Below are 25,974 nucleotides of genomic sequence, written 5' to 3' on the forward strand. Positions count from 1 at the left end.
CAGGGACAGGTTGAACATGTTGGTATTACAGACTCAGTCAGGGACAGGTTGAACATGTTGGTATTACAGACTCAGTCAGGGATATGTTGAACATGTTGTTATTACAGACTCAGTCAGGGACAGGTTGAACATGTTGGTATTACAGACTCAGTCAGGGATATGTTGAACATGTTGGTATTACAGACTCAGTCAGGGATATGTTGAACATGTTGGTATTACAGACTCAGTCAGGGACAGGTTGAACATGTTGGTATTACAGACTCAGCCAGGGACAGGTTGAACATGTTGGTATTACAGACTCAGTCAGGGATATGTTGAACATGTTGGTATTACAGACTCAGTCAGGGATATGTAGAACATGTTGGTATTACAGACTCAGTCAGGGATATGTTGAACATGTTGGTATTACAGGCTCAGTCAGGGATATGTTGAACATGTTGGTATTACAGACTCAGTCAGGGATATGTTGAACATGTTGGTATTACAGGCTCAGTCAGGGACAGGTTGAACATGTTGGTATTACAGACTCAGTCAGGTATATGTTGAACATGTTGGTATTACAGACTCAGTCAGGGATATGTTGAACATGTTGGTATTACAGACTCAGTCAGGGATATGTTGAACATGTTGGTATTACAGACTCAGTCAGGGATATGTTGAACATGTTGGTATTACAGACTCAGTCAGGGACAGGTTGAACATGTTGGTATTACAGACTCAGTCAGGGATATGTTGAACATGTTGGTATTACAGACTCAGTCAGGGACAGGTTGAACATGTTGGTATTACAGACTCAGTCGGGGACAGGTTGAACATGTTGGTATTACAGACTCAGTCAGGGACAGGTTGAACATGTTGGTATTACAGACTCAGTCAGGGACAGGTTGAACATGTTGGTATTACAGACTCAGTCACGGATATGTTGAACATGTTGGTATTACAGACTCAGTCAGGGACAGGTTGAACATGTTGGTATTACAGACTCAGTCAGGGACAGGTTGAACATGTTGGTATTACAGACTCAGTCAGGGATATGTTGAACATGCTGGTATTACAGACTCAGTCAGGGATATGTTGAACATGTTGGTATTACAGACTCAGTCAGGGATATGTTGAACATGTTGGTATTACAGACTCAGTCAGGGACAGGTTGAACATGCTGGTATTACAGACTCAGTCAGGGACAGGTTGAACATGTTGGTATTACAGACTCAGTCAGGGATATGTTGAACATGCTGGTATTACAGACTCAGTCAGGGATATGTTGAACATGTTGGTATTACAGACTCAGTCAGGGACAGGTTGAACATGTTGGTATTACAGACTCAGTCAGGGACAGGTTGAACATGTTGGTATTACAGACTCAGTCAGGGATATGTTGAACATGTTGGTATTACAGACTCAGTCAGGGATATGTTGAACATGTTGGTATTACAGACTCAGTGTCACGATCGTCTATGGGTGAGAGAGAGGACCAAGGCGCAGCGTGTGCAAAATACATTCTCTTTTATTTAGAGAAAGGAAAAACACGAAACGAACACTGAATACAAACTAAACAAAACAACCAACGACCGTGAAGCTAAATGACGTCAGTGCAATGACAAGTAACAAACGTTCAACATAGACAATTACCCACAAAACCCCAATGCCTATGACTGCCTTAAATATGGCTCTCAATCAGAGACAATGAACCACAGCTGCCTCTAATTAAGAACCAATCTAGGCAGCCATAGACATAACTAGACAACTACACTAGACACTACAAAAACACATACATTCCATGTCACACCCTGACCTAACTAAAAAACTTAAAGAAAACAAAGAATACTAAGGCCAGGGCGTGACACTCAGTCAGGGATATGTTGAACATGTTGGTATTACAGGCTCAGTCAGGGATATGTTGAACATGTTGGTATTACAGACTCAGTCAGGGACAGGTTGAACATGTTGGTATTACAGACTCAGTCAGGGACAGGTTGAACATGTTGGTATTACAGACTCAGTCAGGGATATGTTGAACATGTTGGTATTACAGACTCAGTCAGGGATATGTTGAACATGTTGGTATTACAGACTCAGTCAGGGATTTGTTGAACATGTTGGTATTACAGACTCAGTCAGGGACAGGTTGAACATGTTGGTATTACAGACTCAGTCAGGGACAGGTTGAACATGTTGGTATTACAGACTCAGTCAGGGATATGTTGAACATGTTGGTATTACAGACTCAGTCAGGGATATGTTGAACATGTTGGTATTACAGACTCAGTCAGGGACAGGTTGAACATGTTGGTATTACAGAGTCAGTCAGGGATATGTTGAACATGTTGGTATTACAGACTCAGTCAGGGATATGTTGAACATGTTGGTATTACAGACTCAGTCAGGGATATGTTGAACATGTTGGTATTACAGACTCAGTCAGGGATATGTTGAACATGTTGGTATTACAGACTCAGTCAGGGACAGGTTGAACATGTTGGTATTACAGACTCAGTCAGGGATATGTTGAACATGTTGGTATTACAGACTCAGTCAGGGATATGTTGAACATGTTGGTATTACAGACTCAGTCAGGGATATGTTGAACATGTTGGTATTACAGACTCAGTCAGGGACAGGTTGAACATGTTGGTATTACAGACTCAGTCAGGGACAGGTTGAACATGTTGGTATTACAGACTCAGTCAGGGATATGTTGAACATGTTGGTATTACAGACTCAGTCAGGGACAGGTTGAACATGTTGGTATTACAGACTCAGTCAGGGATATGTTGAACATGTTGGTATTACAGACTCAGTCAGGGATATGTTGAACATGTTGGTATTACAGACTCAGTCAGGGACAGGTTGAACATGTTGGTATTACAGACTCAGTCAGGGACAGGTTGAACATGTTGGTATTACAGACTCAGTCAGGGATATGTTGAACATGTTGGTATTACAGACTCAGTCAGGGATATGTTGAACATGTTGGTATTACAGACTCAGTCAGGGATATGTTGAACATGTTGGTATTACAGGCTCAGTCAGGGATATGTTGAACATGTTGGTATTACAGACTCAGTCAGGGATATGTTGAACATGTTGGTATTACAGGCTCAGTCAGGGACAGGTTGAACATGTTGGTATTACAGACTCAGTCAGGGATATGTTGAACATGTTGGTATTACAGACTCAGTCAGGGATATGTTGAACATGTTGGTATTACAGACTCAGTCAGGGATATGTTGAACATGTTGGTATTACAGACTCAGTCAGGGACAGGTTGAACATGTTGGTTTTACAGACTCAGTCAGGGACAGGTTGAACATGTTGGTATTACAGACTCAGTCAGGGATATGTTGAACATGTTGGTATTACAGACTCAGTCAGGGATATGTTGAACATGTTGGTATTACAGACTCAGTCAGGGACAGGTTGAACATGTTGGTATTACAGACTCAGTCAGGGATATGTTGAACATGTTGGTATTACAGACTCAGTCAGGGACAGGTTGAACATGTTGGTATTACAGACTCAGTCAGGGATATGTTGAACATGTTGGTATTACAGACTCAGTCAGGGACAGGTTGAACATGTTGGTATTACAGACTCAGTCAGGGACATGTTGAACATGTTGGTATTACAGACTCAGTCAGGGACAGGTTGAACATGTTGGTATTACAGACTCAGTCAGGGATATGTTGAACATGTTGGTATTACAGACTCAGTCAGGGATATGTTGAACATGTTGGTATTACAGACTCAGTCAGGGATATGTTGAACATGTTGGTATTACAGACTCAGTCAGGGACAGGTTGAACATGCTGGTATTACAGACTCAGTCAGGGACAGGTTGAACATGTTGGTATTACAGACTCAGTCAGGGATATGTTGAACATGCTGGTATTACAGACTCAGTCAGGGATATGTTGAACATGTTGGTATTACAGACTCAGTCAGGGATATGTTGAACATGTTGGTATTACAGACTCAGTCAGGGATATGTTGAACATGTCAGTAAAGACATGCGTAGCATCTGCGTCATGTCACCACTTCTTTATTGACGGAGTCACTGGTGCTTCCTGCTTTAGTTTTTGCTTGTAAGCAGAAATCAGGAGGATAGAATTATGGTCAGATTTGCCAAATGGAGGGCGAGGGAGAGCTTTGTACACGTCTCTGTGTGTGGAGTAAAGGTGGTCTTGAGTTGTTTTATCTTCTGGTTGCACATTTAACATGTTGGTGGAAATGAGGTTAAACGGATTTAAGTTTCCCTGCATTAAAGTCTCCGGCCACTAGGAGCGCTGCCTCTGGATGAGCGTATTCCTGATTGCTTATGACCATTTACTGTACAGCTCGTTGTGTGCGGTCTTAGTGCCAGCATTGGTTTGTGGTGGTAAATGGACAGCTATGAAGAAAATAGATGAAAACTATCTTGTTTAATAGTGTGGTCAACAGCTTATAATGAGAAACTCTACAACAGGCGAGTAAAACCAAGAGGCTTTCTTACTATTAGATTTCGTGCACCTGCTGTTGTTTACAAATATACACAGACCACCACCCATTGTCTTACCAGAGACGGCGGTTCTATCTGGCCGATGCAGCGTAAACCCCGCCAGCTGTAGATTATTAATGTTGTCATTCAGCCACGACTCTGTGAAATATATAGTGCCTTGCGAAAGTACTAACCCCCCTTGGAATTTTTCCTATTTTGTTGCCTTACAACCTGGAATTAAAATAGATTTTTGGGGTGTTTGTATCATTTGATCAACACAACATGCCTACCACTTTGAAGATGCAAAATATTTTTTATTGCGAAATAAAGAAGGAATAAGATAATAAGCAGAACTTGAGCTTGCAAAACTATTCACCCCTAAATGTCAATATTTTGTAGAGCCACCTTTTGCAGCAAATACAGCTGCAAGTCTCTTGGGGTATGTCTCTATAAGCTTGGCACATCTAGCCACTGGGATTTTTGCCCATTCTTTAAGGCAAAACTGCTCCAGCTCCTTCAAGTTGGATGGGTTCCGCTGGTGTACAGCAATCTTTAAGTCATACCACAGATTCTCAATTGGATTGAGGTCTGGGCTTTGACTAGGCAATTCGAAGACATTTAAATGTTTCCCCTTAAACCACTTGAGAGTTGCTTTATCAGTATGCTTAGGGTCATTGTCCTGCTGGAAGGTGAAACTCATCCCTGTTATGTATGTCTCTACGAAGAGGGAACGCAACACCCTGCTACAACTCAACTCCCCGTGGAGTGAAAGATGAATGGGACTGTAGGTGCGGGTAAGGATGACAAAGGCAGAGAATTTTCCATTTACAGGGAATTTATTCCTTCACACAGTAATTTTGGGAAAAAGGTGCTGGACGAAACCAAAGCAAAGAAAGTTAAAGTTAAAGAGCCCCCTCTCCTACCTTACCTGCCTACCCACTGCTTACCTAACTAGCACCACCTGGTGAGCTAACCAAAATACAATAGGTGGTCTGCCCAGGTCTTACCTAGTGTGCATAGACAGTAAATACTACGGGTTATGTATGCCCGCAGGCCTCTTGCCTAAGCACTCCCTAGGTGCCTTCCCCGTCTCCCCTGGGAACAAATGAAAAATATTAATACAAACGTAAGAAAACAATTTCAGGAATCAAAACACTGTGTCCTATTGGCACACACATACTGTACCTCAGATCAGCGGCTTCAAAATACTTAACATAAATCTGTCTTTGAGCAACAACCAACACAGGACATACTAATAAGCTCTCCCTAACAAAGGAACACTGGCTTTACTAGCTGGAGAAGGAGTATGTAATGGGATACAGCTGTATCCTCTGACGAGAGGGCTGGGTCAGCTCCAATTAGCAATGGGGCCGACCAATCACCTGCTTGAGGGAATCAAGGAAGACATTTCCTGAAACATATACAAACAAACCCACAACACAGAAACTGGGGAACATAACAGTCCCAAATCTCTGGAAAACTGAAACAGGTTTCCCTCAAGAATTTCCCCGTATTTAGCGCCATCCATAATTTCTTCAATTCTGACCAGTTTCCCAGTCCCTGCCGATGAAAAATATCCCCACAGCATGATGCTGCCACCACCATGCTTCACTGTAGGGATGGTGTTCTCGGGGTGATGAGAGGTGTTGGGTTTGCGCCAGACATAGCGCTTTCCTTGATGGCCAAAAAGCTAAATTTTTGTTTCATCTGACCAGAGTACCTTCCATATTTTTGCGGAGTCTTGCACATGCCTTTTGGCGAACACCAAACATGTTTGCTTATTTTTTTCTGGCCACTCTTCCGTAAAGCCCCATTCTGTGGAGTGTACGGCTTAAAGTGGTCCTATGGACAGATACTCCCATCTCCGATGTGGAGTTTTGTAGCTTCTTCAGGGTTATCTTTAGTGTCTTTATTGCCTCTCTGATTAACTTCTCTGCGCTACGGATCCCTTTTACGGGATCATTTTCCTAAACAACCACTGAATTGCAGGGCGCAAAATATTACTAAAAATATTTATAATCATGCAATCACAAGTGAAATATACCAAAACATAGCTTAGCTTGTTATTAATCCACCTATCGTGTCAGATTTTGAAAATATGCTTTACAGCGAAAGAAATACAAGCTTTTGTGAGTGTATCAATCAATGCTAGAACAGCTAGCCCCAAATTAGCATGGTCACGAAAGTCAAAAAAGCAATAAAATGAATCGCTTACCTTTGATAATCTTCGGATGTTTGCACTCACGAGACTCCCAGTTACACAATAAATTTTATTTTTGTTCGATAAATATTACTTTTATAACAAAAAAACGCCATTTGAGTTGCGCGTTATGTTCAGAAAACTTCAGCCTCGTTCCGGTCCTGAAAGGCAGAAGAAAATTCCTAAACGTATCAGATTCAAAAATATGACTAAAAATATTTATAATCATGCAATCACAAGTGAAATATACCAAAACACAGCTTAGCTTGTTTTTAACCCACTTATCATGTCAGATTTTGAAAATATGCTTTGCAGCAAAAGCAATCCAAGCTTTTGTGAGTGTATCAATCAATGCTAGAACAGTTAGCCTTATAGTAGCTTGGTTAGCTTGGTCACGAAAGTCAAAAAAGCAATACAATTAATCGCTTACCTTTGATAATCTTTGGATGTTTGCACTCACGAGACTCCCAGTTACACAATAAATGTTCTTTTTGTTCGATAAATATTACTTTTATAACAAAAAAACGCCATTTGAGTTGCGCGTTATGTTCAGAAAACTTCAGCCTCGTTCCGGTCCTGAAAGGCAGAAGAAAATTCCTAAACGTATCAGATTCAAAAATATGACTAAAAATATTTATAATCATGCAATCACAAGTGAAATATACCAAAACACAGCTTAGCTTGTTTTTAACCCACTTATCATGTCAGATTTTGAAAATATGCTTTGCAGCAAAAGCAATCCAAGCTTTTGTGAGTGTATCAATCAATGCTAGAACAGTTAGCCTTATAGTAGCTTGGTTAGCTTGGTCACGAAAGTCAAAAAAGCAATACAATTAATCGCTTACCTTTGATAATCTTTGGATGTTTGCACTCACGAGACTCCCAGTTACACAATAAATGTTCTTTTTGTTCGATAAATATTACTTTTATAACAAAAAAACGCCATTTGGGTTGCGCGTTATGTTCAGACAACTACAGCCTCGTTCCGGTCCTGAAAGGCAGAAGAAAATTCCTAAACGTATCAGATTCAAAAATATGACTAAAAATATTTATAATCATGCAATCACAAGTGAAATATACCAAAACACAGCTTAGCTTGTTGTTAACCCACTTATCGTGTCAGATTTTGAAAATATGCTTTGCAGCGAAAGCAATCCAAGCTTTTGTGAGTGTATCAATCAATGCTAGAACAGTTAGCCTTATATTAGCTTGGTTAGCTTGGTCACGAAAGTCAAAAAAGCAATACAATTAATCGCTTACCTTTGATAATCTTCGGATGTTTGCACTCACGAGACTCCCAGTTACACAACAAATGTTATTTTTGTTCGATAAATATTACTTTTATAACAAGAAACCGCCATTTTGGTTGCGCGTTATGTTCAGAAAACCAAAGCCTCGTTCCGTTTGATGAAAATTCCAAAAAGTATCTGTAATGGTTGTAGAAACATGTCAAATGTTTTTTATAATCAATCCTCGGGTTGTTTTTAACAAACATAATCGATAATATTTCAACCGGACCGTAACCTATTCAATAAGAGAGAAAAAGAAAATGGAGAGCTACCTCTTGCGCGCATGAACTAATCAGAGGACACCTGACTAGTTTTGAAAAATCTCGCAAATTTTTCAAAATAAAAGCCTGAAACTATGTCTAAAGCCTGGTCACAGCCTGAGGAAGCCATTGGAAAAGGAATCTGGTTGATACCCCTTTAAATGGAAGAAAGACTTGCCAGGAAATACAGATAAAAAAATAAAAAAAAGATTTTCTCAGGTTTTCGCCTGCAGAATCAGTTTGGTTATACTCACAGACAATATTTTGACAGCTTTGGAAACTTTGGAGTGTTTTCTATCTTAATCTGTAAATTATATGCATATTCTACGATCTGGACCTGAGAAATAGTCTGTTTACCTTGCGAACGTTATTTAAAATAAATAAAATAAAAAAATATGACCCCTAGCGTCAAGAGGTTAACTTCTAGTTCCTCCCAAACCCGGATCCGGGAGCACCCCCATCAGTAAAAAAGCTGACTAGCATAGCCTAGCATAGCGTCACAAGTAAATACTAGCATCTAAATATCATTAAATCACAAGTCCAAGACACCAGATGAAAGATACACATCTTGTGAATCCAGCCATCATTTCTGATTTTTAAAATGTTTTACAGGGAAGACACAATATGTAAATCTATTAGCTAACCACGTTAGCAAAAGACACCACTTTTTTTACTCCACCATTTTTTTACTGCATCAGTAGCTATCACAAATTCGACCAAATAAAGATATAAATAGCCACTAACCAAGAAACAACTTCATCAGATGACAGTCTGATAACATATTTATTGTATAGCATATGTTTTGTTAGAAAAATGTGCATATTTCAGGTATAAATCATAGTTTTACATTGCAGCCACCATCACAACTCTCAACAAAGCAACTAGAATAACTACAGAGACCATCGTGTATTACCTAATTACTCATCATAAAACATTTCTTAAAAATACACAGCATACAGCAAATGAAAGACACAGATCTTGTGAATCCAGCCAATATTTCAGATTTTCTAAGTGTTTTACAGCGAAAACACAATATAGCATTATATTAGCTAACCACAATAGCCAGAAACACAACACCATTTACCAGCAGCAAAGGTTAGCGATCGTAACAAACAGGCAAAAGATATATAATTTTTGACTAACCTTGATATTCTTCATCAGATGACAGTCCTGTAACATCATATTACACAATGCATAAAGGGTTTGTTCGAAAATGTGCATATTTAGCGGCACAAATCGTGGTTATACAATGTGATTAGTGGCCAAAACTTCAAGCAATCTGTCCGGCGCCATCTTGGAGAGGCACCTATTCTAATCGATAAGTAATCATAAACTTGACAAAAAAAATACAGGTTGGACAGCAAATGAAAGATACATTAGTTCTTAATGCAACCGCTGTGTTAGATTTTTAAAATTAACGTTACTGCGCAATACAGCATGCGCTAAAGCGAGACCGCACCGAAATTCATGGCGGAATTATTATTTGACATTTGTCAACATAAATACGAATTAACAGCATAAAGACTGCTTACTATTTGCTGAGCTTCCATCAGAATCTTGGGCAAGGTGTCCTTTCTCCAGAACAATCGTCTTTTGGTTGAAAGATGTCCTCTTCTCCTGTAGAAATAGCAGCTAACGATAGCCATCCACTGGAGAGGTGTCCAACTCGTGATAGCGCGTCACAAAGAAATCCCAGAAAATCGCAATAAACTGATATAAACTGCTATAAGTCGGTTTAAATGAACTACCTTATGATGTCTTTAACACCTATAACGAATAAAAACATGACCGGAGATATAGAACTGCTAAAACGAAAGCTTTTGCAGGACGCCATTGTGATGTCCCTCTTGCGCCAGGCGCCCCGTTGAAAAGAACGGTACTTCCGTTCCATGAGCTTTTATAGTCCCCCAGATGGTGCAATCCACTCCATTCAAATTCTCACCGCTTACTGACATCTAGAGGAAGGCGTATGCAGTGCATGTAGCCCCATAGCTTACATGGGGACTTATAAACTGACCCTAGAACAGGGACCTCGATTTCAGAAATCTCACTTCCTGACAGGAAATGTGCTGCAGAATGAGTTCTGTTTCACTCAGAGAAATAATTCAAACGGTTTTAGAAACTAGAGAGTGTTTTCTATCCAATAGTAATAATAATATGCATATTGTACGAGCAAGAATTGAGTACGAGGCAGTTTAATTTGGGAACGAAATTATTACAAAGTGCAAATAGCACCCCCTATTGACAAAAGGTTTTAATGGCCTCCTTGCGTGGTCCATGAGTTTTGGTGGGCGGCCCTCTCTTGGCAGGTTTGTTGTGGTGCCATATTCTTTCAATTTTTTTATAAAGGATTTAATGGTGCTCCGTGGGATGTTCAAAGTTTCTGTATTTTTTTATAACCCAACCCTGATCTGTACTTCTCCACAACTTTGTCCCTGACCTGTTTGGAGAGCTCCTTGGTCTTCATAGTGCCGCTTGCTTGGTGGTGCCCCTTGCTTAGTGGTGTTGCAGACTCTGGGGCCTTTCAGAACAGGTGTATATATATACTGAGATCATGTGACAGATCATGTGACACTTAGATTGCACACAGGTGGACTTAATTTAATTAATTATGTGACTTCGGAAGGTAATTAGTTGCACCAGATCTTATTTAGGGGCTTCATAGCCAAGGGGGTGAATACATATGCATGCACCACTTTTCCGTTTTTGAATATTTTTGAATTTTTTGAAAGAAGTAATTTTTTTCATTTCACTTCACCAATTTGGATTATTTTGTGCATATCCATTACATGAAATCCAAATAAAAATCTATTTAAATGACATGTTGCAGTGCATCAAAATAGGAAAAACGCCAAGGGGGGTGAATACTTTTGCAAGGCAATGTAAGATATTACAATTGTTTATGTCCCGTTGGCAGGATATTCGTGATCGTAATTAGTCTATTTTGTTGTCCAATGATTGTATGTTGGCTAATAGGACTGATGGTAGAAGCAGATTTCCCACTTGCCTTCGAATCCTTACAAGGCACCACGACCTACATCCCTGATGTCTGTCTCTTTCTCATGCGAATCAGGGGGATTTTAGCCTTGTCGGGTGTCTGAAGTAAATCCTTTGCGTCCGACTCGTTATAGAAAAAATCTTCGTCCAGCACGAGGTGAGTAATCGCTGTCCTGATATCTAGAAGCTATTTTCGGTCATAAGACAAGGTGGCAGAAACATTTTGTACAAAATAAGTTACAAATAACGCGAAAAATCACACACAATAGCACAATTGGTTAGAAGACCGTAAAACGGCAGCCATCTCCTCCGGCGCAATTGTTCTAATGTTAAGTCACTTCACGACAATTCTTTTTGAAAGATAAAGCTAGAGAGCTGGCCACCATCTACCACTACATTCAGGGTCTGTTACATCTCTATAGTTCAATGTCTAAAGGCTTATGCATGTATCAATGATTGTATTATTTCTAAAATGTGAGGTAACGTAATTGACTGTTTGATGTATTATTCACATGGGGTTAGAAAGGCTCTATTTTTAGGTTTTTAACCTCTACTTGGTAGGCAAACTGACAGAAACGTACCTTTTTGAGTCCCCAGCTCCGTGTCTTTCATGGCTTGTAGCTCATCTAGGCCTACAGCATCAGTGACAGCCACTGCTCAAGCATATAGTCTCATTTGAACAACCTTGTGGATTCTAAAGAGAAAGGTAATCTACTATTCTTCAGCAATCCTTTATTTAGTTTGAGGTGACAATGACTGTGTTTTTACAGGCAGCCAAATTATTTTTTTCACTAACTATTCTTTGACCAATCAGATGAGCTCTTTTGCCAATAATTGTGCTGCCTGTGTAAAACGCAGCTAATGTTAGCTGACGACATTGCCGTGTTCAGCTTGGAGGTAGCAAAGCTACGTTGTGATGTTGTACAGTTTTTACTGCATCTTCTCCTAAGGACTTTAGAACATGTATTTATTACTGATACAATGTTTGACTTTAAAATGCACCAAAACAAATATGATTATGTTCAATAAAGAAAGTCTGAGAAAGACAAGAAGACTGGATTATGATGTGAAATATACAGTAAGTAATATGAACATGACAGTCACAGTATATCAGTTCTATTGTTGCCATAGCCCCATGAAGCAGCCTACATTAAGACCCCTCCCCCCCATTTGCCTTCAGGACAGCCTCAATTTGCCGGGGAATGGACATTATAAGGTCTCGAAAGTGTTCGACAGGGATGCTGGCCCATGTTGACTCCAATGCTTCCCACAGTTGTGTCAAGTTGCCTGGATGTCCTTTGGTTGGTGGACCATTCTTGATACACACGGGTAACTGTTGAGCGTGAAAAACCCAGCAGAGTTGCAGTTCTTGACACAAACTGGTGAGCCTGACACCTACTACCATACCCCGTTCAAAGGCACTTAAATATGTTGTCTTACCCATTCACGCTCTGAATGGCACACATACACAATCCATGTCTCAATTGTCTCAACGCTTAAAAATAATTATTTAATTAACCTGTCTCCTCCCCTTCATCTATACTGATTTGAAGTGGATTTAACAAGTGACATCAATTAGGGACCATAGCTTTCACCTGGCTTCACACTGGTCAGTCTATGTCATGGAAAGAGTAGGTGTTCATAATGTTTTGTACACTCAGTGTATCCATTTAATTTGTTTAGAGTTTTTTTTAATGACAACAATTCAGTGATGTTTTTTGAGTTAAAATATATGGTAGTCTTGACTCGTGGAGTTGCTGGACTCAGTTTGTGTTGCCTCAAATGATGCAGCAACACAGCACTGTTTTTTTCTTCCACGTGCCCTAGTTCCCTGAGTGTGGACCCTCATACTGGCTCTCTAGCAACATAGTGATACATTCTTATATACTGTACAATGAGGAATTCAACTACAAAATACAAGTCTTCTACCATTTTTTGAACCATTGCCCCCACCCACAAGGTGTATAAACAACAATAAATAAGATAATAGATACTAAACAAAAATGTGAACATAAATCAATCAACTTTAATTAGCACATGTAGGACAGTATGCAAGTGTGTGTGCATGGCCTTGGCAGATGTATTTCTCACATGTGCAGCACATAGTATTTGTTTTACAGTCCTTCTTTAGGGGGCAGAATTGGCATCTCCTCCTCTTGCTGCCCCAGCTGCATCCTCAAGTGAATCAGGACAAGATTCAGCCCCCTGAACAGCTTTCACAAGTGCTGCAGAGGCTGCTGTGCGGGGGAGACGCTTCCTTCTTTGAATGTGTGGGGTTACAAGTGCCTTTCTTAGCTGCTCCAGGCGCCCTCCTCTTGTTCCGCTTATCAGGCATGCAGGTAGAGTTGATCTTGTTCCATATCACGAAGGCATTGTATGAGTACACATCAATGATGTTATGGAAGATGACCAGGGGCCAGCGGGAAGTCATCCTCCTGCAGCTGTCAGTTCCAATCACCTTGTCCAGGTTGTCCACACCTCCTTTGTTGTGGTTGTAGTCCAGGATGATGGCTGGCTTCCTGTCCTCACGATCACCGATCTCAGCCGTTTTGTGCAGTGTGATCAGGAGGACCACATTCTTGTTACTCTTCGGGAGGTAAGAAACTAGAGTGGTGGTGGGGGTGAAGGCTAACTTTGATGAGAAAGCCTCTCTCCCCCTTGTTGTGAGGAGTGTAGGGGGGATATCAGGCTTGTTATTTCTAACTGTGCCAACCATGGTGATCTTCCTCTTCAGGAGCTGCTGGCTGAGTTCAATCAGTAGCACACAGAATCTCAATTTATCATTCTGTGTGTGTGTGTGTGTGTTTGTCTTTGTGGTTTTTGTGGTGTGTAAATTATTTTATAACTGCCGCGTTAAAAATGACCCTAAGACAATCTTTGTACCCTGGTGGTATACAGCTTTCATGGAAATATGAACAAAGGCGATGTTTCACTTTTTCTAATGTTGGGGTCACGTTTGGAAAATTAATACAATTTCAAGTTGAAAAAATGTCATTTAGGGGGTTTTCTCTGCTGTTAAAAATAGTGGCGGGTCATTTTTGACCCATAAGACAACACAAGGGTTAACTGACTTGCCTAGTTAAATAAATGAACAAATATATTTAAAAAATACATTTGTAAGTGGTGTTGTGACAGATTGATCTGAGTCTATACCATGTTCTCCCCGCGTTCCCTCAGTGAGTCACTACATCTACAGTCCCACTGCCTCAGTATGTGACAACCAATCACAGGCTGTGTCAAACCACCTCAGTCCACAAAAAAGATGTTGAAAAAAACGAAGGAAACAAAGGATCAAGTTTGAGAGAGAATATTCTCCCAATGACTAACTAAACATTTATTTTTCTTTCTTTCTCTTCTTTCTTCATTTAGTTATGGGCGGTTTTGAGGAGGGTGAGCGCGCCCAGTCGGTCTCTCAGGGGGAGGGGGCAGTGGTTCCCGCTCCACGCATCAGGAGCTTTCCCCAGCCGCAGGTCACATGGTTCAGAGACGGACGCAAGATACCGCCCAGCAGCCGCATGTAAGATGCATGATGATGTCTCTTATGCAGCTATCTCTCTCTCTCTCTCTCTCTCTCTCACATTCTCTCTCTTCTTCTCTCTTCTTCTCTCTCCCACTCTCTCTCTTCTTCTCTCCCACTCTCTCTCTTCTTCCCTCTCTTATTCCCTCTCTCTCTCTTCTTCTCTCTCCCACTCTCTCTCTTCTTCTCTAACCACTCTCTCTCTTCTTCTCTATCTTCTTCCCTCTCCCATCTTACCTCAAGATGCTGTCTATTTGATAAACAATAGCTATGTTGTCTATTATGTGTTAGTGTGAATGGGTTGTTCATTCTATTGTATTTCATATCAGTTGGCTCCATCTGCGTGTTTTATGTGTCTAAGGTGCCGTAAGGTTGTTAGTGCATGTGTCTGAGAGTGACATGGAGGACAGAGAGATGAAGAGAAGGGGAGAGAGAAACAGAGCGTGATAGATTGCATGTTCTGTCTGTTTGTAACTATGTCTCCATCACTTGAAAGAGGTCTTGGCCTCAGTGAAATGTACTCCCAGGGCCTCTCCTCTACTCTCCATTTATTCTGCCCTCTAATGGAGGTGAGGCAGCGAGAGAGACTTGTTTACCAGTTTAGAGAGAGGCCTGGTACTGTCAGACTATATTGGGGCTAGATAGGGGGGCTCTGAGAGTGGGGATAGGAGTGTGGGGCTCTGAATGCCTGGCGGAGCCACTGAAAGCCTCAAATGGGATTCTTGTCTTGGCATTCTACCTCTTAAACTAAAAAAGGGGACAAATAGAGAGGTGCTTTTGGAAAGAGGCAATAGCTTTCTGTCTCTCTGTCTCTCACTGGCTTGGCAGCCCCGAGTGGGAGACTGGGAGCACTGCTCATTTACAGTGAAAGGATTGGCTCCAGATATACAGTACCAGTCAAAAGTTTGGACACACCTACTCATTCAAGGGTTTTCTTTATTTGTACTATTTTCTACACTGTAGAACAATAGTGAAGACATCAAAACTATCAACTAACAAATGTAGAATCATGTAGTAACCAAAAAAGTTTTAAACAAATTAAAAAATATATTATATATTCTTCAAAGTAGGCACCCTTTTCCTTGATGAACAGCTTTGCAGACTCTTGGCATTCTCTCAACCAGCTTCATGAGGTACTCACCTTGAATGCATTTCAATTAACAGGTGTGCCTTGTTAAAAGTACATTTGTAGAATTTCTTTCAGTCTTAATTAATGCATTTTACCCAATCAAGTTGTGTTGTGACATGGTAGGGGTGGTATACAGAGGGGCAGTGGTAAAAGACCAAGTCCGTATTATGGCAAGAACAGCTCAAATAAGCAAAGAGAAACGACAGTCCATCAATAATTTAAGAAATGAAGGTTAGTCAATTCGGAGAATTTAAGAACTTTGAAAGCTTCTTCAAGTGCAGTCTCAAAAACCATCAACCACAATGATGAAACTGGCTCTCATGAGGACCGACACAGGAAAGCAAGACCCAGAGTTACTTCTGCTGCAGAGGATAAGTTCATTACTTAACTGCACCTAAGAATGCAGCCTAAATAAATTCTTCAGAGTTCAAGTAACAGACACATCAACTGTTCAGAGGAGACTGTGTGAATCAGGCCTTCATGGTCAAATTGCTACAAAGAAACCACTACTAAAGGACATCAATAATAAGAAGAGAGTTGCTTGGGCCAAGAAACACGAGCAATGGACATTAGACCGGTGGAAATCTTGGATTTTTGGTTCCGACCGCCGTTTCTTTGTGAGACACAGAGTAGGTGAACAGATGATGTCCACATGTGTGGCTCTCTTTCTCAATGCCAAGGGGATTCATTGGCGTGGGGAACATGTCTACTTTGCCAAAGCAAGTGAAATAAACAAAAGTGAGAAGAAACAACATCAACAAAAAAACATTTGAAATTCGTAGTAAATACTGCACTCAAAAAGGTTTCAAAAGATAAAGACATTTCAACTGTTATATTATCAGCTATGAACAGTGTGTTATCAATGTGCAAATAGTTTGAGTATGAATAGTGGGGGAAGATAAATTAATAAATAAATATTGTTGGAATTTACAATGTTTGTGCCATACTGAATGCCCTTTTCTCATGGCAACAGGTCACAAATCTTACTGCTGTGATTGCACACTGTGGTATTACGCCTAACAGATATGGGAGTTTATCAATGTTTGGTTTGTTTTCAAATTATTTGTTGGTCTGTGTGATCTGTGGGAAATATGTGTCTCTAATATGGTCATACTGAAAGGAGTTAGCAAGTACAGCTCAGTTTCCACCTACAGTTGAAGTCGGAAGTTTACATATACTTAAGTTGGAGTCATTAAAAATAGTTTTTCAACCAAACCACAAATTTCTGGTTTTAACAAACTATTGTTTTGGCAAGTAGGTTAGGACATCTACTTTGTGCATGACACAAGTCATTTTTACAACACTTGTTTACAGACCAATTATTTCACTTATAATTCACTGTATCATAATTCCAGTGGGTCAGAAGTTTACATACACTGAGTTGACTGTGCCTTTAAACAGCTTGGAAAATTCCAGAAATGTATGTCATGGCTTTAGAAGCTTCTGATAGGCTAATTGACATAATTTGAGTCAATTGGAGGTGTACCTGTGGATGGCCTACCTTCAAACTCAGTGCCTCTTTGCTTGACATCATGGGAAAATCAAAAGAAATCAGCCAAGACCTCAGAAAAAAAATGTAGACCTCCACAAGTCTGGTTCATCCTTGGGAGCAATTTCCAAAAGCCTGAAGGTACCACGTTCATCTGTACAAACAATAGTACGCAAGTATAAACACCATGGGACCACGCAGCCATCATACCGCTCAGGAAGGAGACACGTTCTGTTTCCTAGAGATGAAGGTACTATGGTGCGAAAAGTGCAAATCAATCCCAGAACAACAGCAAAGGACCTTGTGAAGATGCTGGAGGAAACAAGTACAAAGTATTTATATCCACAGTAAAGCGAGTCCTATATCGACATAACCTGAAAGGCGCTCAGCAAGGAAGAAGCCACTGCTCCAAAACCGCCATAAATAAGCCAGACTACGGTTTGCAGCTGCACATGGGGACAAAGATCGTACTTTTTAGAGAAATGTCCTCTGGTCTAATGAAACAAAAATAGAACTGTTTGGCCATAATGACAATCATTGTTTTTGGAGGAAAATGGGGGAGGCTTGCATGCCGAAGAACACCATCCCAACTGTGAAGCACGGGAGTGGCAGCATCATGTTGTGTGGATGCTTTGCTGCAGGAGGGACTGGTGCACTTCACAAAATAGATGGCATCATGAGGTAGGAAAATTATGTTGATATATTGAAGCAACATCTAAAGACATCAGTCAGGAAGTTATAGCTTGGTCGCAAATGGGTCGTATAGCTTGGTCGCAAACAGCTGAAATAAATATTTCTCTTTAATATTATTCTGACATTTCACATTCTTAAAAAACTGTGGTAATCCTTACTAACCTAAGACAGGGAATTTTTACTTGGATTAAATGTCAGGAATTGTGAAACACCTTAGCCAAATACATTTAATCTCAGTTTATGTAAACTTCCTACTTCAACTTTAATTTTGTGGCACATTTCCTATCTTCTCTTGAAAGCCAGGTCTGCCTATGGTGACCTCTCTAGGAGTCTGTACAATGTCAAGGATTTTTGTCATTTTGGGTCAGTCACAGTGGTCAGGTATTCCATTTTTTGGTTAATTCTTTCCTGTGTATCAAATAGTTCTCTTTTTCCTTTCACATGATTCGGTTGGGCCTAATTGTGTTGCTGACCTGGCGCTCTGTGGGGTCTGTTTGTGAACAGAGCCCCAGAAACAGGCTTAGGGGACTCTTCTCCAGGTTCATCTCACTGTAGGTTAGGGCTTTGTGCAGGAATGTGTGGGCATCACTTCCTTTTAGGTGGTTGTAGAGTGTTTAACAGCTATTTTCTGGATTTTGATAACTAGTGTGTATACTCCTAATTCTGACTCATGGCTGGTTACTGTTTGTAATGATTTGTCTGCTGGGTGCTGTTCTCAGATAATTGCATGGTATGCTTTCGCCGTAAAGCCTTTTTGAAATCTTACACCGTGGTTGGATTAACAAGAAGTTAATCTTTAAACCCATGTGTAACACTTGTGTGTTTTCTGAATTTTTATAATGAGTATTTCTGTTTTTGCATTTGGCGCTCTGCAATTTCAATGGATGTTGGCCAGGTGGGCCAGCGTCCCACGTACCCTAGTGAGGTTTTAAGTTACTCTTGATGGCATAGAAGACTCTTCTTGCCTTGTCTCGTAGATCGTTCACAGTCTTGTGTAAGTTACCTGTGGTGTTGATGGTTAGGCCGAGGTATGTATTCTTCTTTGTGTGCTCTCGGGCAACAGTGTCTAGATAGATTTGTATTGGTAGTCCTGGCAACTGGACCTTTTTTGGAACACCATTGTTTTTGTCATACTGAGATTTACTGTCAGGGCCTAAGCCTGATAGAACCTGTGCAGAAGATCTAGGTGCTGCTGTAGGCCCTCTTTGGTTGGGGACAGAACCACCAGATCATCAGCAAACAGTCGACATTTGATTTCCACGTCCAGTAGGGTGAGGCCGTGTGCCCTCACAAATTCATTCATATAAATGTTGAAGAGGATGGGGCTCATGCTGCATCCCTGTCTGGAAGATGAGGTTGTTTACGTACCCATTGTTGTCAGTAAATAGTGTATCTGGATTTTCTTTGAGGAGCTTCTCTTTGTACCTTTTACATGCAGGATAAAAAAGAACTCTGGGGGGGACTGTACTTAGATTGCCTCTGCATAGGGGTGTGGCCACTGCATAGGGGTGTGGCCTCTGGATAGGGGTGTGAGGCCTCTTCGTTTGGGATGGGGAGGCTGTGGTGCTCTGCTGCCATTTTATTCAAGGGCATTCACACCTCTTCCTTCACACCTCAGTGCAATTTGAAGTTGCTGACGGGACGTCTGCAATGTACTAACTAAGCATTTGAGTCTTCATATAGTAAGATATATTTTATTACGATATCAAGAGATTATTGTAATATAGTTATTTTCATTCTTGGATCTTGGAAGTAACTACGGATTGGACATTTTCTCACTCAGATTTAGGTTGGCTGGTATTTGTAGTTTTCTTCTGTGCTTTATCTCCTGGTTGTTGTGTTGCTGGGTTGTCCTTGGCAGTCTTTATCTCCTGGTTGTTGTGTTGCTGGGTTGTCCTTGGCAGTCTTTATCTCCTGGTTGTTGTGTTGCTGGGTTGTCCTTGGCAGTCTTTATCTCCTGGTTGTTGTGTTGCTGGGTAGTCCTTGGCATTCTTTATCTCCTGGTTGTTGTGTTGCTGGGTTGTCCTTGGCAGTCTTTATCTCCTGGTTGTTGTGTTGCTGGGTTGTCCTTGGCAGTCTTTATCTCCTGGTTGTTGTGTTGCTGGGTTGTCCTTGGCAGTCTTTATCTCCTGGTTGTTGTGTTGCTGGGTAGTCCTTGGCATTCTTTATCTCCTGGTTGTTGTGTTGCTGGGTTGTCCTTGGCAGTCTTTATCTCCTGGTTGTTGTGTTGCTGGGTTGTCCTTGGCAGTCTTTATCTCCTGGTTGTTGTGTTGCTGGGTTGTCCTTGGCAGTCTTTATCTCCTGGTTGTTGTGTTGCTGGTTAGTCCTTGGCAGTCTTTTTATCTTGGTTGTTTTTTTGCTGGGTAGTCCTTGGCAATCTTTGGAAGTAGGAATCTTTTCAGGTATTTTTGTCCAAATTCAAGGATCTACGCTTGAAGTATCGATTTGGATTTAACATAACTAATCGATCATATTTCAACCTGACGGTAAACTATCAATACTAGAGAGAAAGAAAATGTCGAGCAACAACTTTCGCGCGCATGAACTAATCAAAGGACACCTGGCCATCCACTGACGCGTTTTGATAAATCTCGCTAATTTTTCAGAATAAAAGCTTGAAACTATGTCTAAAGCCTGTTCACAACCTGTGGAAGCCATTGGAAAAGGAATCTGGTTGATATCCCTTTAAATGGAGGATAGGCAGGCAATTGAACAGGGATTTTTCAAGATAAGAGCAACTTCCGGGTTGGATTTCCTCAGGTTTTCGCCTGTAAAATCTGTTATACTCACAGACAATCTTTTGACAGTTTTGGAAACTTTAGAGTGTTTTCTATCCTAATCTGTCAATTATATGCATATTCTAGCATCTGGGCCTGAGAAATAGGCCGTTTACATTGGGAACGTTATTTTTCCAAACATAAAAATTCTGCCTCCTAGCGTCAAGAAGTTAAGGAAATATGTGTCTCTATTATGGTCATACATTTGGCAGGAGGTTAGGAGGTGCAGCTCAGTTTCCACCTCATTTTGTGGGCAGTTTGCACATAGCCCGTCTTCTCTTGAGAGCCAGGTCTGCCTACGGTAGCCTCTCTCAATAGTAAGGCTATGCTCACTGAGTCTGTTTATAGTCAAAGCTTTCCTTAATTTTGGGTCCGTCACAGTGGTCAGGTATTCTGCCACTGTTTACTCTCTGTTTAAGGCCAAATAGCATTATAGTTTGTTCAGTTTTTTTTAATTCTTTCCAATGTTTCAAGTAATTATATTTTTGTTTCTCATGATTTGGTTGGGTCTAATTGTGTTGCTGTCCTGGGGCTCTGTTGGGTCTGTTGGTGAGCAGATCCCCAGGACCTGCTTGTTTAGGGGATTCTTCTCCAGGTTTTTAATATTTTTAAATGTAACTTTTATTTAACTAGGCAAGTCAGTTAAGAACACATTGTTATCTACAATGACGGGCTACCCCGACCAAACGCGGGCAACGCTGGGCCAATTGTGCGAGGCCCTATGGGGGAATATGAGGGTATTGATAATGAGGCAATATACAGTACCACCAATCTATCACTATCTTTGGTCTGTCTCTCTCTGTCGCTCTCTGTCTCTCTGTCTCTCTGTCTCTCTCAATTCAATTTCAATTTAACTTCTCTGGGATGTGTGGGACTACTTGGCCAAAAGCCAGTAAAAATGCAGAGCGCCAAATTCAAATAAATTACTATAAAAATCTAACTTTCATAAAATCACACATGAAAGACACCAAATTAAAGCTACACTTGTTGTGAATCCAGCAAACATGTCTGATTTCAAAAAGGATTTACGGCGAAAGCACACCTTGCGATTATGTTAGGTCAGTAGATAGCCACAGAAAAACACACCCATTTTTCCGGCCAAAGAGAGGAGTAACAAAAAGCAGAAATAGAGATAAAATGAATCACTAACCTTTGATGATCTTCATCAGATGACACTCATAGGACTTCATGTTACACAATACATGTATGTTTTGTTCGGTAAAGTTCATATTTATATCCAAAAATCTGAGTTTAGGCGGGACGCTACTGTCCCACTTGGCCAAAAGTCAGTAAAAATGCAGAGCGCCAAATTCAAATAAATGACTATAAAAATCAAACTTTCATTAAATCACACACGAAAGATACCAAATGAAAGCTGTACTGGTTGTGAATCCAGCCAACATGTCAGAGTTCAAACAGGCTTTTCGGCGAAAGCAAACAATGCTATTATCTGAGGATAGCACCATAGTAAACAAAGAGAGAGAAGCATATTTCAACCCTGCAGGCGCGACACAAAACTCAGAAATAAAAATATAATTCATGCCTTACCTTTGACGAGCTTCTGTTGTTGGCACTCCAATATGTCCCATAAACATCACAAATGGTCCTTTTGTTCGATTAATTCCGTCGATAAATATCCAAAATGTCCATTTATTTGGCGCGTTTGATCCAGACAAACACCGGTTCCAACTTGTGAAACGTGACTACAAAATATCTCAAAAGTTACCTGTAAACTTTGCCAAAACATTTCAAACTACTTTTGTAATACAACTTTAGGTATTTTTTTACGTAAATAATAGATACAATTGAAGACGGGAAAATCTGTGTTCAATACAGGATTAAAACAAACTGTAGCTAGCTTTCTGGTCACGCGCCTCTAACAAACAGTACACAACAAGTGACCCTCATTCAAAATGGCCGTACTTCTTCATTACACAAAGGAAAAAACCTCAACCAATTTCTAAAGACTGTTGACATCCAGTGGAAGCGGTAGGAACTGCAAGAAGAACAATTAGAAATCTGGTTTCCCAATGAAAATCCATTGAAAGAGAGTGACCTCAAAAAAAATTAATCTGAATGGTTTGTCCTCGGGGTTTCGCCTGCTAAATAGGTTCTGTTATACTCACTGACATGATTCAAACAGTTTTAGAAACTTCAGAGTGTACACAATACTAACAATATGCATATCTTACCTTCTGGAGATGAGTAGCTGGCAGTTGAATTTGGGTATGCTTTTCATCCAAACGTGAAAATGCTGCCCCCTATCCTAGAGAAGTTAAGGGACTTTTTTGGCATAGGAAACAAATGTTTAAATAGCCAAAGCAAGTGAAATAGATAATAAACAAAAGTTCAATAAACAGAAGTTCAATAAACAATAAAATAATTAAAAGTAAACATTACAAAAGTTACAAAATAATAAAGACATTTGTCTCTCTAAACTTCTATGTGAGGTGAAATTAGTGTAATGTGCAGCAGGCTCTACAGGGTTTCTCCTCACTACCTCTGTCTATCTTTTCTGTCCTCTCTCCTCTACCACTAAAGAACAGGGCCTTCCCTGAATCGCAGCAGTAATCAGATGGAAACAATCCATCATCTTATAAAATCTAACACAATTGACCCTAGGGGTATCATTTCTTCTCCTGATCTGCTTTGGCACATTAACCTGTCTGGCCGAGGCGTTCCGCTAGCGGAACTCCTCCCACATTCCACTGAAAAGGCAGAGCGCGAAATTCAATTTTTTTTTGTTTTGAAATATTTAACTTTCACACATTAACAAGTCCAATACAGCAAATGAAAGATACACATCTTGTGAATCCAGTCAACATGTCCGATTTTTTAAATGTTTTACAGCGAAAACAGCACATATATTTATGTTAGCTCACCACCAAATACAAAGAAGGACAGACATTTTTCACAGCACAGGTAGCATGCACAAAGCCAACCTAACTAATCAAGAACCAACCAAACTAACCAAGAAACAACTTCATCAGATGACAGTCTTATAACATGTTACACAATAAATCTATGATTTGTTCGAAAAATGTGCATATTTGAGGTATAAATCAGTTTTACATTGCAGCTACCATCACAGCTACCGTCAAAAATAGCACCGAAGCAGCCAGAGTAATTATAGAGACCAACGTGGAATAACTAAATACTCATCATAAAACATTTCTGAAAAATGCATCGTGTACAGCAAATGAAAGACAAGCATCTTGTGAATCCAGCCAATATTTCAGATTTTTTAAGTGTTTTACAGCGAAAACACAATATAGCATTATATTAGCTTACTACAATAGCCTACCACACTTCCGCATTCATTCATCAAGGCACGTTAGCGATAGCAATAGGCACGTTAGCGTTAGCGAATAAACCAGCAAAATATATTAATTTTCACTAACCTTCATAAACCTTCCTCAGATGACAGTCCTATAACATCAGGTTATACATACACTTATGTTTTGTTCGAAAATGTGCATATTTAGAGCTGAAATCAGTGGTTATCCATTATGCTAACGTAGCTTCTATTTCCCAGAATGTGCGGATATTTCTATTAGACTCTCACCTATTCTGACCAAATAGCAATTCATAAACATTACAAAAAAATACATGTTGTATAGGAAATGATAGTAACACTAGTTCTTAATGCAATCGCAGTGTTAGAATTCTAAAAATATCTTCATTACGACATAAGGCTTATGTTATAGCGAGGAGAGTGGCCAAAACCTGGGCGCAAAACTACTAGTACACAGTTCGACACATATATGAAATAGCATCACAAAATGGGTCCTACTTTTGGTGATCTTCCATCAGAATGTTGGACAAGGGGTCCTTTGTCCAGAACAGTCGTTGTTTGGATTTAGAACATCGTTTTTCCCTCTTGAATTAGCAAGCACACTGGCCAAGTGGCGCGAAGCTCCCCATCGTCAACAAACACAGACAACGCAACACGCCTAACGTCCCGGAAAAATTTCAATAATCTATTAAAACTATATTGAAAAAACATATTTTACGATGATATTGTGACATGTATCAAATAAAATCAAAGCCGGAGATAGTAGTCGCCTATAACGACGGCTTTTCAGAAGGCAATTCCAGTTCCATGTTCGCGCTCTCCAGAAAACAAAAAATGGATGACTCGTCGTGCCAAGATGATTTATTCCACCTCAGACCAAGATAAACACTTCATTTCTTCTCTCACTTCCTCTTGACATCGAGGGGATGGTGTATGACGTGCATGTACACTCATACGTATCATGCCCATTTATAGGCAGGCCCTTGAACAGAGCATCATTTTCAGACTTTCCACTTCCTGGTCAGAAAGTGTGCTGCCAAATGAGTTCTGTTTTACTCACAGACAAAATTCAAACGGTTTTAGAAACTAGAGAGTGTTTTCTATCCAATAGTAATAATAATATGCATATTGTACGAGCAAGAATAGAGTACGAGGCCGTTTAAATTGGGCACGATTTTCCCCCAAAGTGTAAATAGCGCCCTCAGGTTAATGCTGTTCAGAGAAAACTTATATTACACTGTAAAATGCAGGGTGGGTTGGACCTGGGAGTTTGGAGTGTGTGTGTGTGTGTGTGTGCATGTGTGTGTGTGTGTGTGTGTGTGCATGTGTGTGTGTCACGTTGGACCTAGTAGGGGTCTCGATACCTGCCTGGGGGGGGGGGGGGGGGGTTGGATTCCAAGGACATTGGGCCGGTTTAGTTATGTGTGAAGGTGTAGCCTACTGCTTGGGGAGCGTTTTCCTCAACATTCAAAGGCATATTGGACTGGTCTCCCTTGATCGAACAGGGAAATTAACATACGGTATCTCTTACAATGGATGTGTAAAGTAAAGGAGTTACATGGTGGCTCAGAGAATTATCCATCTCGGCTCCCCTGCCTCCATTTTCCCCTTGATAGAGGCAATGTCTTATAGTGGGCCTGCCAGTACTCTCTCTCTCTCTCTCTCTCTCTCTCTCTCTACCACGCTGCCTATGCAGCTGTTCTTTATGGCATCCACTGCTCTGTCCTCTCAGACTGTGAATGTCCTTGTCACAGAGAACGACTTTTATGCATTAGTTGAGTTCTTTATACTTGTCATGTTGATCCTTTAGAACCATAGTGGATCTGCAACAACAGAAATATTATGTCCCTT

General features: G+C 40.5%; 1 protein-coding gene across 1 annotated transcript in view; it reads left to right on the top strand.

The window, feature by feature from the left end:
• Positions 1 to 25,974, top strand: part of LOC120046834 (protein sidekick-2-like) — a 200,304-nt gene that overhangs the window by 32,263 nt on the left and 142,067 nt on the right. The window contains exon 3 of the mRNA XM_038992381.1: positions 14,593 to 14,740. Within this exon, the coding sequence (XP_038848309.1) occupies positions 14,593 to 14,740 (148 nt within the window). The remainder of the gene's footprint in view (positions 1 to 14,592; positions 14,741 to 25,974) is intronic.

The sequence above is a fragment of the Salvelinus namaycush genome, chromosome 4, assembly GCF_016432855.1.
Source record: "Salvelinus namaycush isolate Seneca chromosome 4, SaNama_1.0, whole genome shotgun sequence".
Lineage (NCBI taxonomy): Eukaryota > Metazoa > Chordata > Actinopteri > Salmoniformes > Salmonidae > Salvelinus > Salvelinus namaycush.